The 24,566-nt window shown below is 45.9% G+C and overlaps 1 protein-coding gene across 1 annotated transcript in view; it reads right to left on the bottom strand.

Annotated features, from left to right (window-relative positions):
• The window catches only part of UBN1 (ubinuclein 1), a 2,005,314-nt gene that overhangs the window by 344,327 nt on the left and 1,636,421 nt on the right, over positions 1-24,566 (bottom strand). Inside the window, exons 12-14 of the mRNA XM_069646040.1 lie at positions 10,240-10,383; positions 9,608-9,658; positions 9,487-9,523 (exon numbers count right to left, since the gene is read on the bottom strand). Of these exons, the coding sequence (XP_069502141.1) occupies positions 9,487-9,523; positions 9,608-9,658; positions 10,240-10,383 (232 nt within the window). The remainder of the gene's footprint in view (positions 1-9,486; positions 9,524-9,607; positions 9,659-10,239; positions 10,384-24,566) is intronic.

Raw genomic sequence — 24,566 nt, 5'->3', positions numbered from 1 at the left:
ACTGTGTATTCTGTATATATATTGGGTGGATAGTGTATGTGTTGGTGTAATATCGTTGTATATTGCTGCTTTTACTGTGGTTATTAGTTTCAAGGCCTTATAATAAATGTGTATCTATTTTTGATATAAAACAACTGTTTGGAGTAGTTTGTAAGCGCTCTTGCTTAGTGTGCTCACTGCGGGCTTTCAGTCACCCTCACCCCTCTTGAGACCTAGTCTTGACCGCCGCGATCGCTACCTTGATTGGTCTGGCTTGTCCAGAGGTTACCCTGTTCCAAGTAATTAGGTTGGCCTTCTGAACTTCTGCGCCACCAGGACAGAGTTCAGAAATCCGTCTTAACACGCACTCATCCCTATCACAGGCGACCATGTAATCAACTCTAAAGCTCTCAACAAAGTCTACACAGTCATCTAGGCTTGGATGGCACATCATGGGCTCTGCCTTAATGATGAAAAAACTGAGTTACTTGTCCTCGGCTCTCACATCAAACTCACTAAACTAGACCCTGCCTAAAAATCATTTACCATTGATGGGAGCATTATTAAAGTGTCTAACGACACAAAAAAACTTGGTATTTACCTAGATTCGACACTATCTCTCACCAGACAAACGAATGCTGTTGTATCTGCTTCGGCTTACACCTGCATACTTATCACCGCCTGTAGACCTTTCTTGACGACCGATAACTGCATTATCCTCACTAGAACTCTCATCATGGCAAACATGGATTACTGTAACACCCTCTATTTAGGGACTAGCCAAAGAAACATCAATAAGTTACAAGATACTCAGAATAATGCCATCAGGGCTGCCCTTAACTTCCCAAGGGGATTACACATCTCGGATACATCTCTGGCCTTTTCTACTGTTCCTCTATCTTTTTCGGTCTCCCCTCTTCCCATCTCGCCCCCCTTAAATCCCTTTACCACTCTGCCGTCCGCATCCTCTGTCTTCTCTCTCCCTATGATTCCATATCCAATTCACTTGCCAACCTAGGCTGACTTCCCTTTCACTCCCAACTTAAATATCACTTCCTTTGTCTCGTTTTTAAATCTCTTCATGACCTTGCCCCTCCTTACCTCTCCCCTCTTCCCTTCTCTCTTTCTATGCCCCCTCTCACCCTCTACGCTCCTGTTATAAGGCTAATTTCCCAAACCTAGTGAGTCCCCCAGCAGTTTTGCTGGATTTTTTGGGGTTTGTTTTTTTCTCCTGCTAAGAGTGAGACTCTTTTACTCCCACTCTTAGGCATGATTTGAGATATGTCTCTGACTATTTGTGTGATTTTGGGCTATGGGGTCTTTTACTCCATAGGTTATCATCTGTTTTCTGTTTGTGTTACACAGCACCCTCAGTGCAGTAACACAGGGGTGTCATAGTGACCCCCAAACATAGACTCCATACCCTGGGACTGACTACTTTCTCCCAAGGCATGTAAAGTCACCATTGACTTTACTAGTCCTAAATTGTGAACAGAACCAGTACAAACCATCATATTGTGGAAGTACTGGAAGGGGTTATTTATATTGCCCCGGGGTCTGTTTTCAAGGGGGCACTGTCCAGTCCCCCCTTGTCGAGTTTCTGGCTGGTGGCAGTGGTTACCACGCAAAATATTCCACCAGAATATTCTCTATGGGATTTTCCCATTGATTTTAAACGCACCACTTTTTGGTGCAATGTTAAAGATACCGCCGGTTTATTTATTTAATTTTAAATCAACGGTTGGGTCTTTTTGCCAGAACTCTTTTCTAAAATGGCGTTTGTGTTTGTCTCTGTAACTCTGACCAAGGTCGAGCCCTTTGTTCCACTTTTTGGTGGGCTTCTCCACAGATGCCCTCCAAATGGTGCCACTCTGTCTGGGTTCCACAGGATGTGTGGGGAGGGGAATTGTCACCCTGGACTGCGCTGCCTTAGCAACTCAAGTCGCACTCTATTCTGATTGGCCCAGTGGTGAGCCGCCCGGCTCACCACTTAGCATGTTTGAGTGACAGCTAGGCTGTTGAAGGGGGGTTTTTCTTCATAAAAGCAGGGCCTTTGGGACTGGAACTTCAGAAGTCTCCACATGACCTAAGAATCCGAAGAGGGAAGAAGCTGAGCCATCTGCAACAACGACACCACCGGTGGAGCCCTGCTGCAACGAACTCACCACTTTCCCAACGACAAGAGAAGATCTTCTGCTGGATGAGTCTTCTTCCTCTGAGCTGATGGGACCCACCAGTTTGCCCTTTTCGCATTCCAAAGATGTCTCTTGGTCGAATCGCCCGTGCCAAGAACCCCGGCGGCCGGATAGCCAAGCTTCACCACTTTGACCGCGAATAAAAGGAACGCACCTTTTATCGATGAACTCCGCGGCTGGTTTCATCCCTGTGCAGTGCACCGACTCCACGTTTCCTCCTCAACGAGATCCTCTCTTCCCCTAGTCGAAACAATGAACTGCAACCACTGCCAGGAACAACTGCCACCACTGGAGCTTCCTCTCCCTTTAAGGTACTGTGTCCTGCCTGGCGTCCCTTTCTTCGGTTTGCCCAAGGTGACCCTTAAATCCTTGGCTTGCCAACTGGGTTGGCCCCAGACCTTCTAACTTTACCTTCTTGAATCACCCCAACCTCTTTTGAACATTCTGCAAAGACTTTTAGTGCATTTTAAACCGTGTGATCCTGGGCACATTTCGCCTTGCTCCATTTAAAGTGGGCCTGGCCTATGAACTTTCGCTCTACAGTATCTACTGCCTTTTATTCCCTTGCTGAGAACTCCAAAAAGTGTTGGGACCTGTTTTATTTCTATGCTCTCTCTTTTTCTCTCCCTTTAACTGAACTATTGGAGTGCCATCAGTTATGCGCTCACATCTGTTTAACAAATCGTGGTGTTTTAATCATGACTTGTCTAATAGTTATAAAGGGAGGTGTGTATACTTTACCTGACTGTGTTTTAACTTGCTTTTGATTTAGAGTGCTAGTATATTGCCTAAAGTGTGTTTTAAATAAATAATTATATACTTTTTATACAAAGCTCTGGTCAGTGTTTGTTTGCTCTACTGTGTTTTTAGCCCTATTGTGTATACTCTATATACTGCCTTACTCTTCTTGAGAGAAGTCTGACTGCTTAGCCACAGCTACCAGGTAACTCTGGGTGGTACATGTGAAGACTGGAGGGGGTGTCTGTGCTTCCGCTCTCTGTATGGTAGAGGAGAGGCACAGAGGACCCCAGCCAAGATTCTGTATTATTGGTAACGTAGTTGAGCAATTAAGGTCTAGCTTCTCAGGAGCGGATGCGGGCTGGTTCTTAAGTACAGTGTAGTCCCCGAACCCCCACAAAGGAATGTCCACACACTGTATTACTGAAAAAGCAGTCTTTATATAATTAATATTCAAAGGTATGTACACGATCACAATAACGCACTTTGTACTCGGAAATCAACAATGATAAATATATCCAATTCTAAAGTGGTACCACCAATGTTATCGAATCTCATTAAAGTGCATCAACTGTACGGTTAAAATGTCACACAGATCAATAACGAGGACACCAGCAATAGAGATAGGAAGGAACGTAAAATGGTTGAAACAATAGGCAGAATGCGGGCCTATACCGATAGACACAGTTCTGTGTGGCGATCCCCCCACCTGGGCAACCTGTAAAATAAAGATATATAGCACAAGCCTAGTCCATATATTGTTCAATAGCCTTATTTCCTCCTATTAAGGTTTTACCCCCCAATGTACCTGGTGGGGTAGAGTTCTTCGAAGACACGTTGAAGGATCCTTCTTAAGTGACTCCCTTTAAAGCAGGAGCCACGGATCGTCGAGAGGCGTCGAAGATGGTGAACTTGTCGTCAACGGCGGCAATGAGAAGTCCAAGGGTGCCGAGACCCCCGATGTCGATCCAGGCGATGCTCGTCAGCGACGTCCTGCGAGGATGAGGTGTGCGGGGCACCTCGGCGATGGATTGTTCAGGACCGCAAAGATTTTCAGAAGAACTGTGGCCCAACAAGGGCGTTGAGTCGTCGAAGTCTTTGTGGTCTTCAGGTGGCGGGAAACCCACCAGCGGATTCTCCTCGGCGCGTTGGTCGTCCTCGACTTTCTCCCTCATGACAAGGCGGTCGACGTTGCGGACAAGGGAGTCCTTGGATTCAAATGTACTTAGGCAAAGGAGCGGGCGTCTCCGGTCGTTGGCGGCACAGCGTCAAGTGGTCCCCACGGCTGGGCAACACAACTTCGACGGGCCCCCAGCGGTTACACAAACCTGCGAACCCTGGTCAATGGCAATAGACTTCAACAGCGGTGAAGTCCGGGTGCTTTGCTTCGTTCTCCTCAGCGGTCCCGTCTCGGGTCGGCAGCCTTTCGAGGGTCTGATTTCCAGGGAGCTTCGGCGTAGGTTAGCGGTTTCGATGGTCCCTCGGAGCATGGGAAGAGGGCGCCTTACCAGGTCCTCTCTCGGATCAGTCCTTGACGAGTTCGGCAGCTTTCATATCAGGTCGAAGCAAATGCAACAGCAAGTCTTCGTCTTCCAGCTGGGCGTCGAGGATCAGCAGTTCCAGTTACTCTTAAAGTGTAGACAGAGCTTCTGAACAATTTCCAGTGGTAAGAGGTCCCCAGATATACTATCTTGTCTCTCATCCACACTGCTGGGTCACTCTCAGCAGCCAATCATACCGAAGGGCATTCATGCAGTCAGTCAGCCAATCAGGCACACGGTGCATTCAGTCCATCCTCCTCACTCTCAGACACTCACAACAAGGAATGTGGATTGGGACAAGTACTTAGCCATTCAACACTACACACTGCATTCAGGCCAGTTTCGGGCAGAGCTGTCTCAGTCTTTGTCTCTCATACCAGAAACCAGACAGCCACAACAAAAAGTGCATATTGGTCACACACTCCATTCACCCAGGTCCCACCCACAGGGCGTACCAACAACATACAGTCACTGGGAAGGCTCCGGTCAGTCTGGACTGGACTTCACAACAACACCATATATGTAACTTCCACCCAACAGCCAGTCAGGGGGAAGGGACAGAGTCCCGGGACTTTGGGAAAACAAGGTAATAGGTAATTGAAAGCAAGAGGCCACAGGGGCCATCTTGTTTTCCATCAGGAATCAACTGATTCCAATGGCAGGGCCTGGGGATCCCCAAAATGGAGGATACTCAGCGCACCTGTCAAAGTCAGCATGGAGCTGCCACCAGTCCATACCCCTCTCTGCGGGCCACCCACAGGTGCCCAAAAACATACACTAGGGGCACAGGGTTGTACCCCCACCCATGGGTGCCGTAAGGGTATCCCACAGGTCTGTTCACCAAACCAAAAGAGAGAGAGCTGCACCGCCAGGAGTCCCACATGAACTCCTGCGCGGAAAGCACGACAGAACACATGATAAAAAGGCAGTAAAGGACAAGAATACGGAGGCCCTGTCCCTCCAATGCATTTCCAGCATCACAGTGAGTACAGACTGCTACCAATTGGGTTTACTGCTTACTCCTGTAGTCTTAATCTTTTTGCAGTGCTCCCCAAGGGAACTGCACAGGATTCTGATCACTCCGCTGATCACTTTTTACTCTCTGTCCCCCATCCCTGTTCCTCCTCTCGTTTCCGCTCCTTCCAACACCTTGCCCCCTTACATTGGAACTCGTTCCCTTTCTCTATCCGCTCCATCTCCACCTATTCCTCCTTCCGTTCCTCCGTAAAAACACTCCTTCTTCACCCCTCTCCCTGACTCCTCTCCCTTTCCTCCTCTTCTTTCTCCTCCCCACTCCACCTTCCTGTTCCTTTATCTCTTCCTGTCTCCCCCCTTTGACTTCCACCCTCCCTTCTACTCCCTGTACTCCCTCTCCCCTTTCCCTTTCTTCCTTCCCATACCTCTCCTCTTCTCTTCCTTCCCAAATGCAAATTGTTCTACATGCTGTTTTTCTGGTTTGAATCATGTTTATTTTATTGCTTCTATGTGCCATGTTTAATGTATTTTGGTTGTTATGCTGTAAAGCGCTTTGGTGTAAAGCACTATATAAATAATAAAATACAAATAGAAATATAAGACGCAATTTACATTGGCTCCCCGTTGTTCACCGAATATCGCTCAAAACCCTTACTCTAACATACAAGGGCCAGAACAATCTGGCACCTGCATACCTGGACAATCGCTTCACGCGGCACACAGCCAAAAGACCCCTAAGGTCAGCCCATGTCTACACACTGACTATACCTAGCTTCAAGCTTCAGCGAGCCAGGGGATCAAGCTTCCCAGTCCTCCCGGCCAAACTATGGAACACTATACCTACTACACTCAGAACAGAGCCGTCTGTCCACTCCTTTAAGAACAAAACCATCTGCCTCATCCACTTAACCACCTTGGCCTATTATCGCAATGTGTTAATATCGGATGCCTAGCCTTCCTCTGCACTTGTAACGTCTATATATCTTCTGTATGCCCTAGAAATACTACTAGAAATGTCCATAGTAACCGCTGTAACAATGTACTTGTCTGTAACATGTGTTGCCTTAAGATCAGCATTTTCACTGTTAAGATTTCTTTTTTCCACCTGGGAAATTTGTTTTCCTGAATGTAACCATTGCCTTTGCAAAGTATGCGCCCAGATGCCTCAGGCAAGGTGCGCAATACAAATAAAATAAATACAAATACAAAATACAAATTTTAGAACTGAGGATGGGATCGCTGCAGGGGGTCAAAATTGCAAGTACCCGGGGGACAGTTTGTGGTCAGGGTGAGGAGACAGTAATACATTGCAATGCTTTGTGTTGGATCTAAGGATCCTCGACTCATGTATTTGAGGCCCATTTGTGTCAATGGACTCTTCCGTAAAACTTTGGAGGCTATTAACTATTGCAAATTCTTTTTGAATATGGGTGCTATTTATCGTGTATCCAAATATACCCACTGTGCAAGTCCAAAATAATAGCAACAAATGAGATGGGCCCATTTTCAAATTTTGGCCTAGTTATCTGTATATTTTTCATGTGCCCTTGTGGTTTAAGCCGTGTGTACAACCATCCTATGTTTCTGTGATTTAAGTTGTGTGTTGTGTATTTTATCCCATTCTGGCAGCTGTGATGAATTTTTATATATGCTGTTAAGTTATTATTGTCATTTATAGATATTTTTTAAGTCATTTTTAACGTTTAATGTGATGTATGTCTATGCCTAAAGACTAAAGTCGAATACAGGCATTTTGAACGAACAATAATATAATTGATCATCCCATTATTGAACCCTTTTACCTTCTCTGTGTGTCCAATGCAAGTCCCTCCCACCTCATGAATGATCACTAACCCAAAAGATATCCAGGTGACAGCAAATAATGTTTTTAAAAACCCTTTGGGGCTACCACGCTCGGCTCCCAATTTTGGGACCCACACGAAATTAAGTAGGCCTTTTCTGGCAGATGATACAATGGCCCAACCACCATTACACTGGCTAAGAAACTGAGTAATCCAAAGGCTGGACTAATCATAGTCAATTATATCCAAAATGCTAAAATCTTCAAGAGCAATGAAAATACCTTGGCTTTGCTATGTAAAAGCCTATCTTGAAAATCGTAATGCAGCAGAGTGCTTTCTTGACTCATTAGTGACGGCTAAGGTGGCGAGACTACTGAAGTTGCAGCTTATTTAGCATGCAACCGAGTGGAGGGAAGCAACAGAATGATTAAAGGTGTCTAATCACAATGTATCCATTATCACAGAGCCATCAATCCAAATGTATCTGGTCTGGGCGCGAGCAAGATTCAACTGCCTTCCCCTCGGTGCGATCTCTGCATTATGGAAAGGTGAGCCCAATACGAGCCATTACATGTTATGCCAAGCACTGGTCGAAGACCTATTAGTTTTTATCCTTTATTGCCAAGCTTATTCTTCTCTTAGAGCCAGGACTTTAAAGCCTCTATTACCTGAGCAGGGATTCAGGCAATGTCGCCCAGCTTTGACGCATTTGCTCTGGGATAACTCCCCGAGATCCGGCTGGGCTCTGTTGTCATTTAAAAAATCTGCACTGAACATAAGACGCAAGCTAATGAGGACCCATCCCCAAGAATGATCAAATGGCATATGACACTATCGTATGCCTCACATAGTCTCTATGATGGCAGAACAATATTGGTGGCAGTGATGCACCTCTGATCCACATCAGTTTTATATATGTCTATTTCATTGTTATTTTAATTATCACATCATTTTGATTGTAGGTCTTTTGCCCATATCGGGTTTGTAGTGTGTATTTTATTTAGCTTATTCTCAGCTGATTTAAAGGAGGCTAATAAAATGTGGAATGTATTGTCTTTTTTTGTTGTAAACTGTAGGTTTGACAGTATTTATGTGTTTTTATGGAACTTTTTCTTTTGTTCTGACATAAACGTGAAATGATGATGATGATGATGAATATCAGACCCCACTTTCTATTTCATCTTAATTCCTTGCCTATCTACATATTTCCACTTTCTAAGTTCCACTTGACAAATACCTGAAAAGAAAAATATATTATGGCGACTGGTTTGCCAAACCCATAACCCCTCGACATAAGTACATCATATATTCAATTCTAAATCCTATTTAAAAGCAGCCTCTTTAAAAATAGTACTAAACGATTTTCACAAAATTCCTTTTCAGCTTCCTGTCAATAAAACTCCTTTCACTTTCAGTATCTTGATTCCTTTAGACTTAGAATCTTTACAACATTGACTATTGCTATGTGAAAAAATATCTATGGCACATTCTTACAAAGGGAAACACTAAATGGAAGTCATTGAAAGTGTTGTGGGGATTCAGCGGTAAATCCACCAAATTACTGCCAAACTCGATTACCTTTACCACCACTTGGTGCCGCAGGACTACAATTGGTGGTATGGTGGAGCTAATCCTGATTTTCTGAGTCCATAGGACTCCATGGGGATTTTGGCGGAATTCCGGCCGGCCGCAATTCTGCCTTCAGTAATTGAACAGATTTTGATGATAAGGTAGAGGATTTACCTCAAGTTTTTTGCTGGATGTAAATCCTCCACTTTATCACCAAACTTGTAGTACGGGGCTGCACTAATGCAGCAGCCGTTTTTACCCACATCGGCACCACCATACTAGTAATGAGGTCCAATGTCCGGAAATTCCAACTGCTAGGAACGTAGATCAATTACATGGCATTGCTGAAGGAAGCCAAAGTGCTCTATTCTTGATATAGAAATGTTGGGAGGAAGCTTGCCCAGTTGGAAAGCTGACACAGCACTGCTGCAGTGAAGTCGGATTGCTTTGCACTGACAGGACACAGATAGGAGGACCCAGCAATACGTGGGCACTATAAAACTCACTGGCATTACTTATGGAAGTTCATATTGAAGGAGTCCTAAAGTACTGACATGGTACTGCTGGTTGAAGCGCACATAGCTGGCGAATTAGCGCACCTGTGGAAACATTCTTACAAATGGCACTACAGAAAACAACCTAACATTGAGAGTACATGCAGCTCGAGGGCACTGGACAAACACTAACCTTTATTTTTTCGACAGCAATCACTTTCTTCCTGGCCCTGCGAAAAGAGGGAACACAGGAGAAGGTTAAGGGATACTACATAAGTGCACCAGACTCCTCAAAGTACGAGTGTGTTGCTCACATTTTCAGTGCCTTGCTAGTTTTCGGCCGTCTGCTCTCCTTAAACAACGTCCTAAAAACAAAATCGGGAAGGATAGTAAACATTGGCTAACTCTCAAAAATTCAATTAAATGTCTGGGTGCCTCGCTACAGAGAACAAACATAGCCAAATAGCCTGTACTATGGGAAGGTGCCCACTCGGGAGGGTCTACTGTCACTGTACCTTTCACAGAAGAGAAATATGCATTTACATATCAGTCTGGTCCCAACCACTTAGGCAGTCCAGACGTGGACCCCTTGCTCACTGTGCTTTAGAGGGCCTCAGCTCCACCTCACTAGAAAGGCCCAACAAGCCCGAAACATGTATCTGGGGTTGCTGATGGCACTCTTGTTCAGAGGAGAATTGCCTAGTATTTCGGTGCTGGACTGCCCTTGTGGACACAGACTGATATGCAAATGGATATTTCTCCTCTATGAAGGGGGCAGTGAACTTAAACGTGGCTGTAGACACTCCTGAGTAGAAGAAATTTCATAGAACAGGGTATTTGACCCATGTTCATTCTCAGTAGAGGGGCTCCCACACTCTTGTTTAACTCTGAAACATATGGCATTTTTACACAATATTCAAAGCACCCGATTCCCAACAGCACCCACCTGGCCTGCATCCAACCCTTGGGCCAAAGCGGCTTTACTTCAGCATCTAGGAATGTCTTCAGGTACTTCTCCAAGCCCAGGGATTTGTTCTTTCCTAGCTCAAATAATTCCATTTTAATTTTCATGACACGAGAAAGCAGATCTCTGTAGGAAAGCAAAAAACAAACATGGAGAGGAGTGAGCTAATGGAAATCTTGTTTAATATGTATCAAAAATAGATAAGTGAAAAATAACATATTAATCATTATGGTAACTTTTGTAATGTTAGGCCATCAGTCTCCCTTCTTTCATAAGCCTGGAATCTCCATCTCCCCGAAAGGAGGGTACTAAAGCACTTGCCATGTCAGCAACATCAAATAGCAAATAAATGTATTGTCACCTCAAACAAGTAAACACTAACCCTCCTCTGCATGCTTACAACATATGCTCACTTACTTTTCTTTCTATTTACCAGGCTAGTACTGCAAGGGTGGGTAGATTCAAGAAAAGGGGAATGGGAAAAGATAGGTGATAACCTTAATTACTTTGGCAAATTAGTGTGTTCCCGTTCTATCATCTTCGCCTGTACTACTTCATAGGCTTGTACAGATAACCAAGCAAGCACACGTTATTGTGGGATGGCATCAAACACAACCTAGGAGGGCCAAACTAGAGACCATGAAAGGAAACGACAGCAGGTTCCCTTTCCCATGCTCTTGGTGTTACACGCGCTATGATGGGAGAACTTTTTGCAGGTCATAAATGTGAACTTCAAAGGGAAGCCAGTGTGCATGCGTGAATATGCGCACACCTGGTTACACCCACCTTCCTGTACCATAAATTTAACGTCTCCAAAACGTAATTTCTCAGAGACAGATACTTTTAGAGATTTGTATAGAGGAGAAAGCAGTAGATGTGTATCTTACTTTCTCGTACATCCAGGCCCACCTTCATAGAACTTGTGTGCAAATAGATTTTATTGAATCCTTGAGATGTAGCCCATGTTGCAGTTTGCATATAGTCTTCAGTGACAATGAAGGCACAAAGGATGCACAATCTCACTGATTTTGTAACATTCATTGTTGCATGAAATTACCCACTAACTATTACAAGTCTTGGATGCTTGAAAGCCTGAACTAATACATAGATAATGAAGTTTCAGTCTGATTTCCTGAACAATTTTAATCTACCCAGATCCAATTTTAGAGACCTTTTGACATCCAAATTATGAAGATTGCTCTCCAAATCATGAAAAGGATCTGGAAAAAAGGTTGGAAGACAAATGTCCTTATTCATTTGATAGTCTAATAAAACCTATGGGGGAAAGGAAGGAAAGGTTACCTACATCGTGATTTTGGTCCTACTATATCTTTCTCTCCCTCCTTTGCAACTGGTTGTGTAAGTCTACAATGCAGGCTGGAGCCAGTAAAAACGTTTCTCTAAAAGAAAGCTGTCACTTTCAATTTAGAATGAAGCAAGATCCACGTGAGCATACCTTCATGTGCCACGCCATGTGTTCACCCGTGAATCACCTGCCAGTTGCACATGTTTTCCAACATGGGAAGGTGTAGCACAGTAAATACTGGCAGGGCATGGCTGGGAGGGTCTAGGGAAGGAGTGAGAAAAGGAATGAGTAGCAGAATCACAATGAAAGTAATATTTCCTTACAATTTCATCCTGCTCAGCCTCCTTCTCAACATGTTGGGAAACTGACATTACAGATCAAAAAATGTTGGGTGGAGGAGACAGCATATGCTTGACCAGGGTTCCAAGTAAAACAATGTGGCCAAAAGTAGAGTCTTTTCTGGACAACGCACCAAGAGACTAATGCTTAGAAAAAGCAAGAGGGAAGGCCCAAGTGGCTACCCTACAGATATCTTATAAGGAAACGTGTCCTTGGGAAGCAGGTAATGCTGCTTTATATCTGGTGAAATGAGCAGAAAGCCTTTGAGAAGAACAAGTTACTTACGCCTGGTAACGTTCTTTCAATTGTATGTTCCTCCCACATATTCCTCATTTTATGATAATTATCTTTCCAGCTTCAGTTGCTTCAGAACAATTTTTCATCAGAGGGTGGTGTGTGGAGTGTCGTCGAGTCGATGCCCCTCGAGGGCCTCCGTTCGACGCGTCATCATCAGTATAAGTAGCGCGTGCAGCGCCCGCTGGCTTCAGATCTGTTTTTTCACCTCCTGAAGAGGAATTACTAGGCGTACCCTAGACCGTAGCCTCACAGAAAGCATAAAGTGTAATAACACGTAAATTGTACAGAGGGGTATGCTGGTAGGGGCGATGAGGAATACGTGGGAGGAACATCCAATCAAAGGAACGCTACCAGGGGTATGTAACTTGTTCTTCGACGGGATTGTGTCCTCCCACGTATTCCTCCTCTTATGATAGACTCCCAAAGCAGTAATAATTTGGAGGTGGGAGTACCAATTAAATCTAGATCTAATCATGGACTGAATGAAGCACTGCTTTAGCAAATTATCCTCCCTGACTGGAAGATGGATCCAGGCAGTAATGTCTTACGAAAGTATGGATAGACGACCAAGTGGCCGCTGAACAAAAATCATTGATTGGGACACGTCTTTGAAGAGCAGCAGAGGTTGCCATGCCCCTTGAGGAATGTGGCCTTAAGCCCTCCGGCGGGTCCTTACCCACTAACCTGTAGCATTCGCCAATAGACAGGATGATCCATCTGGATATGGTTTGTTTAGTAACCGCAAGACCCAATTTGGAACCAGTATAGCCAATGAACAATTGGTCATCTTGTCGAAATTTAGCCATTCTGGATATAGAAAAACTGAGAGCCCATTTTGGGTTTAGTCTATGCCACCTCTCCTCCTCTTTTCCTGTATGAGGAGGTGCATAGAAAGTTGGTTATGTAATTCTTTGTGACAAATGGAAGTTGGAGACTACCTTCGGTAAAAAAGAAGGCTTTACCTTGAGAATGGCCTTGTCTTTATGGAATACCGTATGTGGAGGTTTACAGGAAAGGGCCTGCAACTCATTTACCCTGCGGGCTGACGTTATTGCAATAAGCGAAACAGTTTTTAATGTCAAGAGCCTTAAAGGGCTTGAGTGTAAAGGCTCAAAGGGAGTGCATGTTAACAACTTTAATACTAGAAGGAGGTCCCATACAGGACATTGAATGGGACTGGTGGATATACATTGGTAAGGCCTTTCAAAAATTGAACCATCAGAGGGATCTTAAAATATGAATCCTCATCTGAAGAGCACTTGAAAATGGAAAGCGCAGCTAGGTAACCCTTAATTGTTCCAATCTGGAGCCCCAGATTTCCCAAATGTAACAAAAAGGAAAGCACTGTAGGTGGGCCACATAGAAAGGGATCCACATTTTTATCCCTGCACCAGTTGCTGAACTTGGTCCAACAGCAACAGTACGAAGGTTTTGTTGTTGGCCTTCTGGCCGAAAGCAAAATCTCCATTACGTCATCCGGGAGGTCCCAATCCTTATATCTCAGCCTTTCAGAAACCATGCGTGAATGCTGTGTGCCTTGACCTCTGGATGGAGAAACTGACCTTCCTCTTGCGAGAAAAGATCCCCTCTTTGTGGAAGACGTATTGGAGGGCAGATGGACATGTCCAGAAGGTCCGGGTACCACGTCCACCTGGCCCAATACCAGGCAATTAGGATAATGGATTTCCTGAACTTTCGCAAGCTCCTGATCACATGAGGCATGATGGGGACTGGAGGGAACGCATACAGGAGTGGAAACTCCCAGTCCACCACGACGGGACCTCTAAAGCTCCTCTCGGAGGAAATTCCCTTGAGCAAAATAGTTTGCACTTCTGTTTGACACTGGTCGCGAACAGATCCACTTGAGGGGTTCCCCAAAAGGTGAAGATCCCTTGAAGGACTTCCTGAGCTAGTTCCCACTCGTGGGAGGCTGTGCTCTGCCTGCTCAGAGTGTCCGCTAGGTGAACTGCTGATAGAGCAATTCCTTCTTGAATTGCCCAGAACCAGAGCTACATTGCCTCTCTGCACAGTGGTAGTGACCCTACACCTACTCTCTTGTTGAGGTAGTACATGGGCACTGTGTTGTCCGTCATTAACAGGACATTCTTTCCCTGTACAGATGGCAGGAAGGCCTTCAGCGTTAGTCTGATTGCCCTAAGCTCCCAAAGGTTGATATGTAGTTTGGACTCTGTTAGAGACCAAAGACCGCTGATTGTAAGATCGCTGGTGTGGGCTCCCCACCCCATGAGTGACAAACTACTGTTATCTCCGGCCATGGCTGCCAAAAAGATTCTCCCTTGAGAATGATGTCTTTGGAAACCCACCACAGAAGGTTCTGAACAACTCTATTCGGAACTTGCAGGTGGTCTGACGTTCTAACTGAGCCCACTGGCAGGATCTCATTCTCAGGCAAGCCTCTGGCACCAGGAAAATGCAGGATGCCATGAGACCAAGCAACCTCAGAAAATCGAAGGCCGGAAAATGCTGGGCACTCTGGAATTTGGTAACCATCTGCAGAATGTATTGAGCTCTCACCTCGGGCGGCAAGGCTTTCCCCGAGGAAGTATCCAGGACTGCCCCAATAAATTGGAGTCTTTGGTTCGGTATCAAGTGAGACTTCTTGTAATTGAGGGAGAAGCCCAGTTTGTGAAGAGAGTGGCAGGTTATGCTGAGATGTTCCCGAGCCTGCTCAGGTGAACAAGCCCTGATCAGCCAATCGTCCAGGTAGGGGTAGACGTGAATCCCACTCTGCTGAGACTCGCTAACACCACTGCCATCAACTTGGTGAAAACCCTCGGGCGGAGGTCAGTGTCACGATCTACTTCCTAAAACCCCCCTGGCAGGTCCATGGGCCAGGAGGGGTCTCGGCTCGGGCCTCCAACAAGCTTAGGCATCCTTTGCCTAGGCCCTCTTGGGGCCAGTCCTGGCGCCTTTGGCGCCAGGCTCATACTTAATGAAGACTTGTGCTTGGGGACTACTTTATTTCAGTGCCAGTCAACATGGAGGCATCCACATAGCTTGGCTCCTTGGAACCAAGCTATGCGTTATAGTGTTTTGTGTCTGGTAGCCTAGGGACTATTTTACCTGGACTACTTTCTTGACGCTATTTAAACCACACCCGACTTGGATAACACGCTTTGCGTTACTTTGCAATCCTGCAACGTGACGCTCATCGTGTTCAGCTGCATCTGCGAACCTCAGAAGAACAGCATCTGAAAAACAAAAGGACATCGTTAATAGCAGCAGTTTACCTGTGATTCCACCACAAGCTGCCCTCCGCTCCTTCAACCAGCATCCAAGGAACACCGGGCCTCCCGGAAAGTCGGATCTGCAAAAAGGAGAGAAAAAGGACATTAGACATTTTACAATTGTGCCGGCAGCTTACCTCACGAGTCGCCCATCGACCAGCATTGCCTTGGGACTTTTTGCTCCGGGTGAGCACCGCAACCTACGGGAACAAAAGACAACAGGTTAGCAAAGGCAAGGCATCATAGCGCTGCGCATAGCGCCTACTTACCGCATCAAGGTGCTCTCGAAGCAGCATCACCTGCCGGCGAGTCCCAATTCAGCCAACGTTCCACAGCGAACTTCTGCGCACCTAAGGAGAGAGAAAATACATTATTTAAATCCAAGAAAGGCATACAGTATAACAGTAATAAGACCTACCTGAAAGACTCTAAAGGGCCTGCATCAGTGAAGTAACTAGATCGCACTCGCCCACAAAGGACAACGCGCCCCTGCCAAGAAGGCAGGACGGAGAGCACGCCAAAACCAGTAACAAGGTGAGGAAAGGTCCGGGGAGGGGCTGCGGGCATACGGGGTGTTGGGAGGCTCTTACCCCAGTTGCCCAGTCTTGAGCTTTGCCCACCTGTTTTCCAGGCAGAACTTCTCCGCTGATAATACCTGGGAGCAGCTGAGAAGGGCACCAGAGTCCCCACAGCTGGAGGGCGTCCCTGTGGATACCAGGTGAGCGTAACAGTCAGCCTGAATGTGAGAATTCGAAATTGATCATGGATTTGCATGTGAAAATAAGCATCCTGAAGGTCTAATGATACCAACCAATCTTGGAGTTGGAGGGTCTGGAGGATCTGAGAAAGTATGACCATCTTGAATGTGTCCTTCCTGAGGAACTTGTTCAAGTATCTCAAGTCCAGGATTGGTCTCAGTCCTCTGTCCTTTTTGGGGATCATAAAATATGGAGAGTACCATTCCTTGTTCCTCTCCGCTACAGGTACATGTTCTATAGCACCTTTCTCTAGCAGGGTAACACTTCCTGAACAAGAAGCGGATCAGGAACCATCAAAGAGCGGCTCCACAGTGGATTGTTTTTAGGTCTTCATATAAAAGAAAGGCAGTAACCATGGGATACGGTTTCCAGAGCCCAAGCATCCAAAGTAATAGCTCGCCATTCTTCTAAATGCTAAGACAGTAAGCCCCCCACTGGTGAACGGTGATTTAAGACCTCAAAGTGGTTTTGAAGCTGCTGTTGCAGAGGCTGATGGTAAAGAGGCTGCTGCTTGAGCTGGCTTGACACTGCTACCTCGTCCACCACGAGGAAATCTTCTCTGGCCTCTCTGACTGGCCAATGCTCTCTCCCTTCTAACTGAGGCGTAGAAGCGAAAAGATCTACCCCTCCAAGGTTGTCCACTAGTACGAAAAGGGTGAGGTTGCCTAACAACCGCATCTAAAGACTTAGCCGCCGCCTTAGAGGTCTGCAACTTCTCAAGGCTCTAGTCAGCCTTGCTGTCAAAAAGATGAGACCCGTCAAAAGGCATGTTGAGAAGTCTCGACTGCACATCTGGTGCAAAACCGGACTTCCTCAACCATGCATGTCTGCGTATAACAGTGCTGGTCGCCATGGATCTTCTGACGCTATCCGCAGTATCCAACCTAGATTGAAGGGATTCACAACTAGCTTCTTTGCCGTCCTTAATAATAGCTAAGAAGCCATCCCTTTCTTCCCCCTCGGGGATATGCTCTGCTGCCATAGATATGCAATCCCACAGAGATTGCGAAAATTTGCCAGGGCATAAGTGGAGTTGGCTGATTTCAGAGTGATGCTCCCCGCTGAAAATACTTTTCTTGCCCATCCATCTACACGCTTGTTGTCCCTATCAGGAGGGATGGTAGGGTACGCTGCCTGCTTCGCCGTTGCTGTAGCTGCCTGCACCACCAGACTCTCTGGAGTGGGGTGTTTCGACAGATAGTCAGGATCAATACAGGAGGGGCGGTATTTTCGTGTCAGATTTTTATTAACTGCCAGATTGGTATCCGGAGTTTCCCAATTTCCAGCCACCCTTTTTTTGTAAAGCCATGTGGAATGGCAATACCAGGTCAGTTTGGGGACCTTTATCCAAAATATCGGTTAAATCGTCCTGTTCATAAGGGAGTGGTGGTCTGCTCCATCCTAGGTACTCTACAACTCTGGACATGAGTTGTCTGTATGTAGCGTCAGCATGTCCACCAGGCTCAGGTCTACCGAACTCTAGCTCAGGTGAAGTATCATCTCCACTCGCCGACTGTAAATTGTCATATAGATCTTTAATCCTGGACTCCTCTGAAATCAGACACTCTAGAGCATTGGGCATTCCATATTGCAGCCCTAAAGGAGCATCCTCCCCATCAGAGTGTTCCTCATCTTCATAGATTGTAGAGAGTGTTTTGGAAAACTCCTTTCTGGGTAAAGGAGTATAGATTTTTTCATATGGAGTCAGTGTAGGCTTCGATGGCGTTGAAGGCTTCATTGGCTCCGGCTGAGGAAAGGCACCTGGCTTCGATTGAACAGCCAGCGTATGCAGCGTAGCTGTCTTTGAAGTTGTCAACACCGTCCTGAACAAAGGTTTAGTAGTCGTCGAGGACACTGTTGGCATTGACGGTTTTGATGGCGTCAAGGGTCTCGATGGTGTCGAGGACCTCGATCTAGATTGTTCTTCGAAAGAGGGCCTCGAGGGCTCTCGATGTTTGTGAGGTCGTTTATCCGGGCTCGAGGGCGCACAGGTTTTTGGCTGAGACCTATCCTAACCAGCTAGCGTGGAAGGCTCGGTAGGGGCATGACCCTGCCTTTTCGAAATATTTTTACATTTCCTCTTGGAAAACTTCCCATTCTGCTGGGGTAGATTTTTTGTGGGACGTGTGACCCTTACGGGTGAATCATCGGAGGAAGACGTCCACGAAGGCGACTTCCGGTGCCTCCTCTTCGACTTTTTAGCCGATGACGACGAGTGGTGCGAACCACTCCTTGACCTAGAACGCTACGCCTTCTTCCTTCAAGGAGAGTCTCCTCTTGACTCGTCGGTTGAAGGCTTAGCAGGTCGGGGCGTCCCCTTGCGCTCCCTCAAGGCCTGCCCTGTCATGGATTGACATTTTGAACAATTGGCCGTGCCACGGTCCTCGAAGGATTTGTCGAAGAATTTCTTTCCAAAACAAGTCGTAAGTTGATGAGGTGCACTGATTCTCGTTAGACGAAGCGATAGCTGTCGCAGAAAAACAGAACTGAGGCCAACGGGCGCCACGTGTGCTATATATGATCTCCGATGACGTCACCCTTGACGGAGGCCTTCGAGAGATATCGACTCAATGCCATCAACGCACTGCACCCTCTGCCGAAAAAGTAGTCATAGTAGTCGTCGATGATGGCTTTCGAAATCAGTGCCGATTTAGTCGGCGTCGACTTCGGTTTTGGACTTGACGGCTCCGATGCCGACGAGGTGAGCAAAGGAGGCAAAGTTTTCAAAGTCTTGTGCTTCTTCAACGGAACCCTCGATGGGCTTGGTTCCTGACTCATCAAAGCCTTCAACGATTTTTCATCAGATTGAGAACTTTCTCGATGCAAAACCGGCTTCAAACTCGGTTTTGAAGATTTAGTCTTCGACTTCCATTTGTCATCTTTATGCCTAGCGACTGGGGCATGGCTCTTCTGCTTGTCCTTCGAGGGAGTTGAGGCTGCATTCTCAAAGAATCGCAGCATTTCACTACGAAATGCGTCCCATTTTGCAGGGGAATCGGATTTCGTAGGACACCTGATTACCTCCATTGAGGAATCACTGCAGGTCAAAGGTGACCTAAGATGCCTCTTCTTGTCCTTCTTCAAAGAAGAAGATGAAGAACGGCACGATCGACTTCTCGATCGAGACCGTTTTGATTTTTTGCACCTGGAAGAATACCTCAACTCTTTGGTCTTTTTTGATCTCTTCGAAGGTGACTTTGAAGCTAACCTCCCTGCCACCAGTTTAACTTTACGCTCCCTGAGAGCCTCCTCGGTCATCGCCGGACAGGAGCCACAGTCGGAGTTACGGTGCCCTGAACCCAAACACCACAGACATACACGGTGGCAGTCGGTGATCGACATCTTCGACCGAAGTCTTGGCACTTCTTAAAGCCCGACTTAGGCGTCGATGGAGTCGACAAAGAAGAAGACATTTTCACTGAAGCGCGCTGTAATTGTCTTGAAGCATTAGCTTGGAAAAACTGAACTGAAGCCTCTGTCGAAAAATAATTCCGAAGCAGCTGAAGAGAGAATTATCATAAGATGAGGAATACTTGGGAGGACACAATCCATTGGAAACATAGATTCAAAATGTACTGACACTTCAAAATGCAAGAAACTATGAATCTTGTGAAGAAGGCTCATGCCACTACGTTACCTACAGAAAGACCGTTATAGTTTCAAAACAAAGGGCATTGTGCTGTCCAGTGTGATGAAGAGGGGAGTAACAAAACAGATGAAAAGTTTATGGTTCGACACCTTGATTAAAAACACAGACCTTCAGGATCGGGTTGGAATAAGGGTGTCCAGTCATTTGATCAAATACAAAGGATCGAATGACAAAAAGTTTGAGTCAAAAGGATCTAAAAACAATTTTTTCGAATGCATTTTTTTAATGTTTCGTTTTTTAAAAATTTAATATAGTTAAAAAAATGTTTTTTTAAAAAAATCATGGGGTTGGGGGGAAACCCCCCCATTAAAAAAAATGCATTTGACCCTTTTTTTTCCGGTCCTTTTGACTCAAAAAAATGGCATTCGATCCTTTGTATTTCAACCCTTTAACCTATAACCGGAATAAGTACTTCAAGATAGGGAAATGCTGGTGTCCCCTTCTTGGCTTCCTGGCTTTCTCAGGATAGTCCTAAGATGCAAGGTGGTTCACTTGCCGTGTAGGTTTCCTAACTTGAAAGGGTTGTGGTTGGTATGAATGCTTACAGGTACTTTTTGAGTTCCTATTCTTTAAAGCACACAGTCTGAGGAATTTAGATCTTCATTCCCTACTTCATCACTCATGGTCACAGTGCTAAACACGCAGCTATTTATTTTCTGCTTATATCTAGTGAGATAGCATCCTTCATGATTTTACTCCATTATGTGGTTTTTGTCTTTTCTTCTCTTTCACACCCCTCTGCTACTGGGATTTCCTTTCCAGACCAACAGGCTCAATCTGAATCCAAGCCTATCAGCAATATTTAATTTTTCTCCATTTTCATAGTGGATACCTTAATTAAAACTGTTATGAGCAGGAATTTCACCCCACATGACCGGATGTTTGTAGGCTGAAGTGATTATAACCCATCAGCCAAGGGTTGTGTGAGGAACTCATGGTGTCAACAAGTAAGACAGACACAAGTGATCACAGTTCTAAGGTTTTTATTGAATAATGAATTCTGTATGCAAGTTGGAAAAACACCTATTATAAACCTAAATATAAGGTGGGAGCAAGCGTCGACCATCAAATAAAAAAATAAGGTAGTCCTAGTGGCCTTGTGTCAAATAAAAGGGCCTATACTAAGGAACCTATTGCCAAACCTTACATCTAATACAAAAAATGGTGTGGGACAGTTCTCAAGAAAAGAAAGAAGTGTTCTCAAATAATATGTCAGGATGCGGTAGCCGGGCTATCCTTTCCCCAGTTTTTGAGCACGGGTATGATGGGATCTTGGAGCACAGTACAGTCTGTGGCTCCTACAGCACGAGACAACAGTTCTAATGTCAGCTATCAGGACCGTCAATGGCCAAGTCTCGTTTCCTTGAAAGTCTCTTGCCTTCAAGGACCCAAGGTCTTCAACTAACAAGAAAAAAAAGTTCCTTTAACCAAATGAAACTTCTTTAGGGTGATACCGATTCACCCCTGGGTCCCCCTCCTCCGGGCGCTGACACCTCTCAATTGTTAGCTACAGTTCACGTAGGGTGATGGCTTTACCCTTGGGTCCCCCTCTTCCGGGCGCTGACCCTTGTCTATTGTGTACCACAGTTACACACACCAGTTCTTGTCTCAATGAACACTGGATGAGAGCTTCACCCCTGGATCTTCCTCTGCCGCGCTCGGACCTCTCTTGATTGTTAGTGCTTGGGTGATGGCTTCACCCCTGGATCTCCCTCTGCCGGGCTTTTAGCCCTCTTGACTGTTAGTGCTTGGGTGATGGCTTCACCCCTGGTTCTCCCTCTGCTGGGCTCACTCTTGCTAACTTCACATTTACTTGAATTTGCGGGATTCACTTCCCTTGCTTTCACACAATTTGTAGATCAAAGTCTTTCGATTGTACAGGGATTTTTCTAGACCTCCTGTATGACCACTTTGACCTCTTTCGGCAACTCTCCTGCGGCCTTCGGGTACGGGTAGTTTCGCTCTGAGGAGGATCGACCAGTCTCTTGAGTTAGCACCCACGTGGTGCTGATTTACCTTTTCAGCTGGTCTCCCCTTAACACTTTTTACAGTTTTTTTCCAGTTCATTAAACTTGGTTCAAACTTGCCACTTTGAGATTCTAACTCAACACTGCCCGGTTCTTATCAGTTCTCCCCTCGACTCACCGGCTGTGCTGTACCGCTTGGTTTTAATCTTTATTGGAGTCAAGGCCGGTACCTCGGTTGCGGGAGCTTCCCTCGCTCCTGCATATCGGTGTATGCTTGCCCCATGTACCGTTGATATCTGCTGCAAGACACTTGTGCTATTGTTTGCAGTCTTATGTCCTCTTCCACAAAGGTTCTGCGGGCCTGGGAGGAAAAGGGCATGATAGCTTCTCTCCTCGTTACCCTCTTGACTCCTGCCACCCTTCTCCTTCTCTTGAACTGCCGTGCCTGGTTAACTGTGCCGTTGTGCTGTCTGTCGTGCTCGTACTGTGTTCTCTGGCTCCACCTTTTATCCCTGTGGGGAAGGGAAAGGGCTGTCAGGTGTGCGTGATTCTGATCAATTGCCTGACTTCGCCTGAGCCCAGTATTGGGACATGTCAGGTACACAGTTTTATTACCAGTCCATTGTTTTCTACATTGGTGCCAGTACTCACGTACAATAGATCAGGACACCTGCAAGTTATCTGGACACAACTCTGACTGATACCGCCAAACACGACTTGAACCCAAGAAGGGTCTCCTCAATTGAGGGTGACCCTTCTTTTGATACACTGTGCTACGCGTAGTAAGGAACAGGTACCACAATGATTCAAATGAAAGAGCAAGGTACAACAAGTACACGCCAAGCTAAGACAATAAACAAAAGGAGAAGGTATCAGATGAAGTATAATATTGGAAAGTAGAACAGAATAGGACTGATATAACACTAACCTTATGTAAGCATGACTTCAGTTTCGGACGTGTGCAGGACACGAAATAGCCAGGACCTTGTGGTTAGAACATAGAACCCAGTACCAATGGAGGGGGACTGAATGGGAATGAGGTTAGTTGGTTAATAGGAGCTATCCCGAATGGAACGGGGGTGCACTACAGTTCAAGGGAAATGCGGGAGGGAAAGTACTGCATAGCGGCCATGTCCCAGCAGAGGATGGAATCCTTGGAAATCCTTCTTAACAATCCAGTCTGATGCGGGTTCAACAAGGTTAAGAGGAGGTCCCAAAAAGGCACTGAGAGAGTAACATGGTGAGGGTTCAGGTAAGGACTGACTGTAGAAGGGCTCTGTTGGCAAGGCGCAGGACGTCACTGAAAGATTTAAGCTGGGAGCAGACAAGGTAGTCCGTGGACGTTCCGAGGTCAGAGGGCTGGAAATTTCAGAGAAAATCAGATAAGAAGTAGGCAAGGCAGTCTGTGGATGTTCCGGTGTCAGGATGCTGGAACATTCAATAATGAGCATACACGGAGCAGGCAAGGTAGTCAGTGGACAATCGGAGGTCAGAGCGTAGGGTTTAACAAGAATTACAACAATCAGGATGAAAACACATGATGCAGGGCATGTCTAACAGGCAATTGGCCTGTTGTGGAGCGTACCGACCCACAAGATGTGAAAGTATCCCCCTGCAAGGACTGGCCCACCCCCCGAGATGCATGGAAATGGGCTACAAGGTGTGGGGCATGAACTTTCTCCACAGGTTCCCAGGACCCATCCTTCTCGATCGTAACCTTTCCAGTCAAGGTAATAGTACCGTTTGCCCATGCGCATTTTGTATCAAGAATAGCCCGTACTTCATACTCCTCTGATCCTTGTACAGTAATCGGAGATGGGCACACTGACAAATAAATAGTGGGGGGATAGGGTTTCAGTAGGGACACATGAAACATAGGATGAATTCACCAATGTGCCGGTAAGTCCAAATAGATGGCAACAGGGTTGAGAACGTGAATGACGGAGTAGGGCCCGACATAATGTGGAAGGAGTTTATGCTTGCCTGGTATATGCAGATTTTTTGTGGATAGCCATACTTTAGAGTCAATTTGATATGGAGGAGCTGGCAGGCGGTGGGCATAGGCAAAATTCTTAGCTTGATTTTGAGCCTGTACTAGATGGTGCGGGACATTTGTTTGAACAGCTGTTAGGTCTCGGATGCATGCACTAGCTGCCAGATTCTCAAGGGAATCGATGTAGAGTGTTGACCATAGAGAGCAAAGAAGGGGGATGAACCAGTAGAAGAATGTCTTGAGTTGTTGTAAGCAAATTCGGCTGTAGATAATAAGGAGAGCCAATCTGTTTGGTATTGCAGACAGAGACAATGGAGATATTGTTCAAGAATTGTGTTTAACCGCTCTGTCTGCCCATCGGTTTGTGGATGATAGGCACTGGAATATCTATCCTCGAGCCCACTGGAAAATGTTAATGTTTTCCAAAAATGTGAGGTAAACTGGGAACCCCTATCCGACACGATAACAGAGGGGAGACCGAAGAAGCGGAAGACATTTTTGACATACAGATTGGCTAACACAGGAGCAGAGGGAATGCCCACACATGGAAGACAGCTAGTTTGGTGATGTGGTCTATGATGACCCAGATGGTGTTGTATGTAGAAAAGGGTGGAAGATCAACGATGAAGTCTATTGAAATCATGTACCATGGTTTATGTGGAATGGGAAGAGGGCGTAAGAGGCCTATCAGTTTACCTGTTTGGCCCTTACACTGAATGCATATGGAGCAGGTTTTGACATAGTCTATCACA

The sequence above is a fragment of the Ambystoma mexicanum genome, chromosome 2p, assembly GCF_040938575.1.
Source record: "Ambystoma mexicanum isolate Mex_15411 chromosome 2p, UKY_AmexF1_1, whole genome shotgun sequence".
NCBI classification, from domain to species: Eukaryota; Metazoa; Chordata; class Amphibia; order Caudata; family Ambystomatidae; genus Ambystoma; species Ambystoma mexicanum.
Note: the sequence above shows the minus strand (reverse complement) of the source record. Positions and strands in the feature narration are given on the sequence as shown.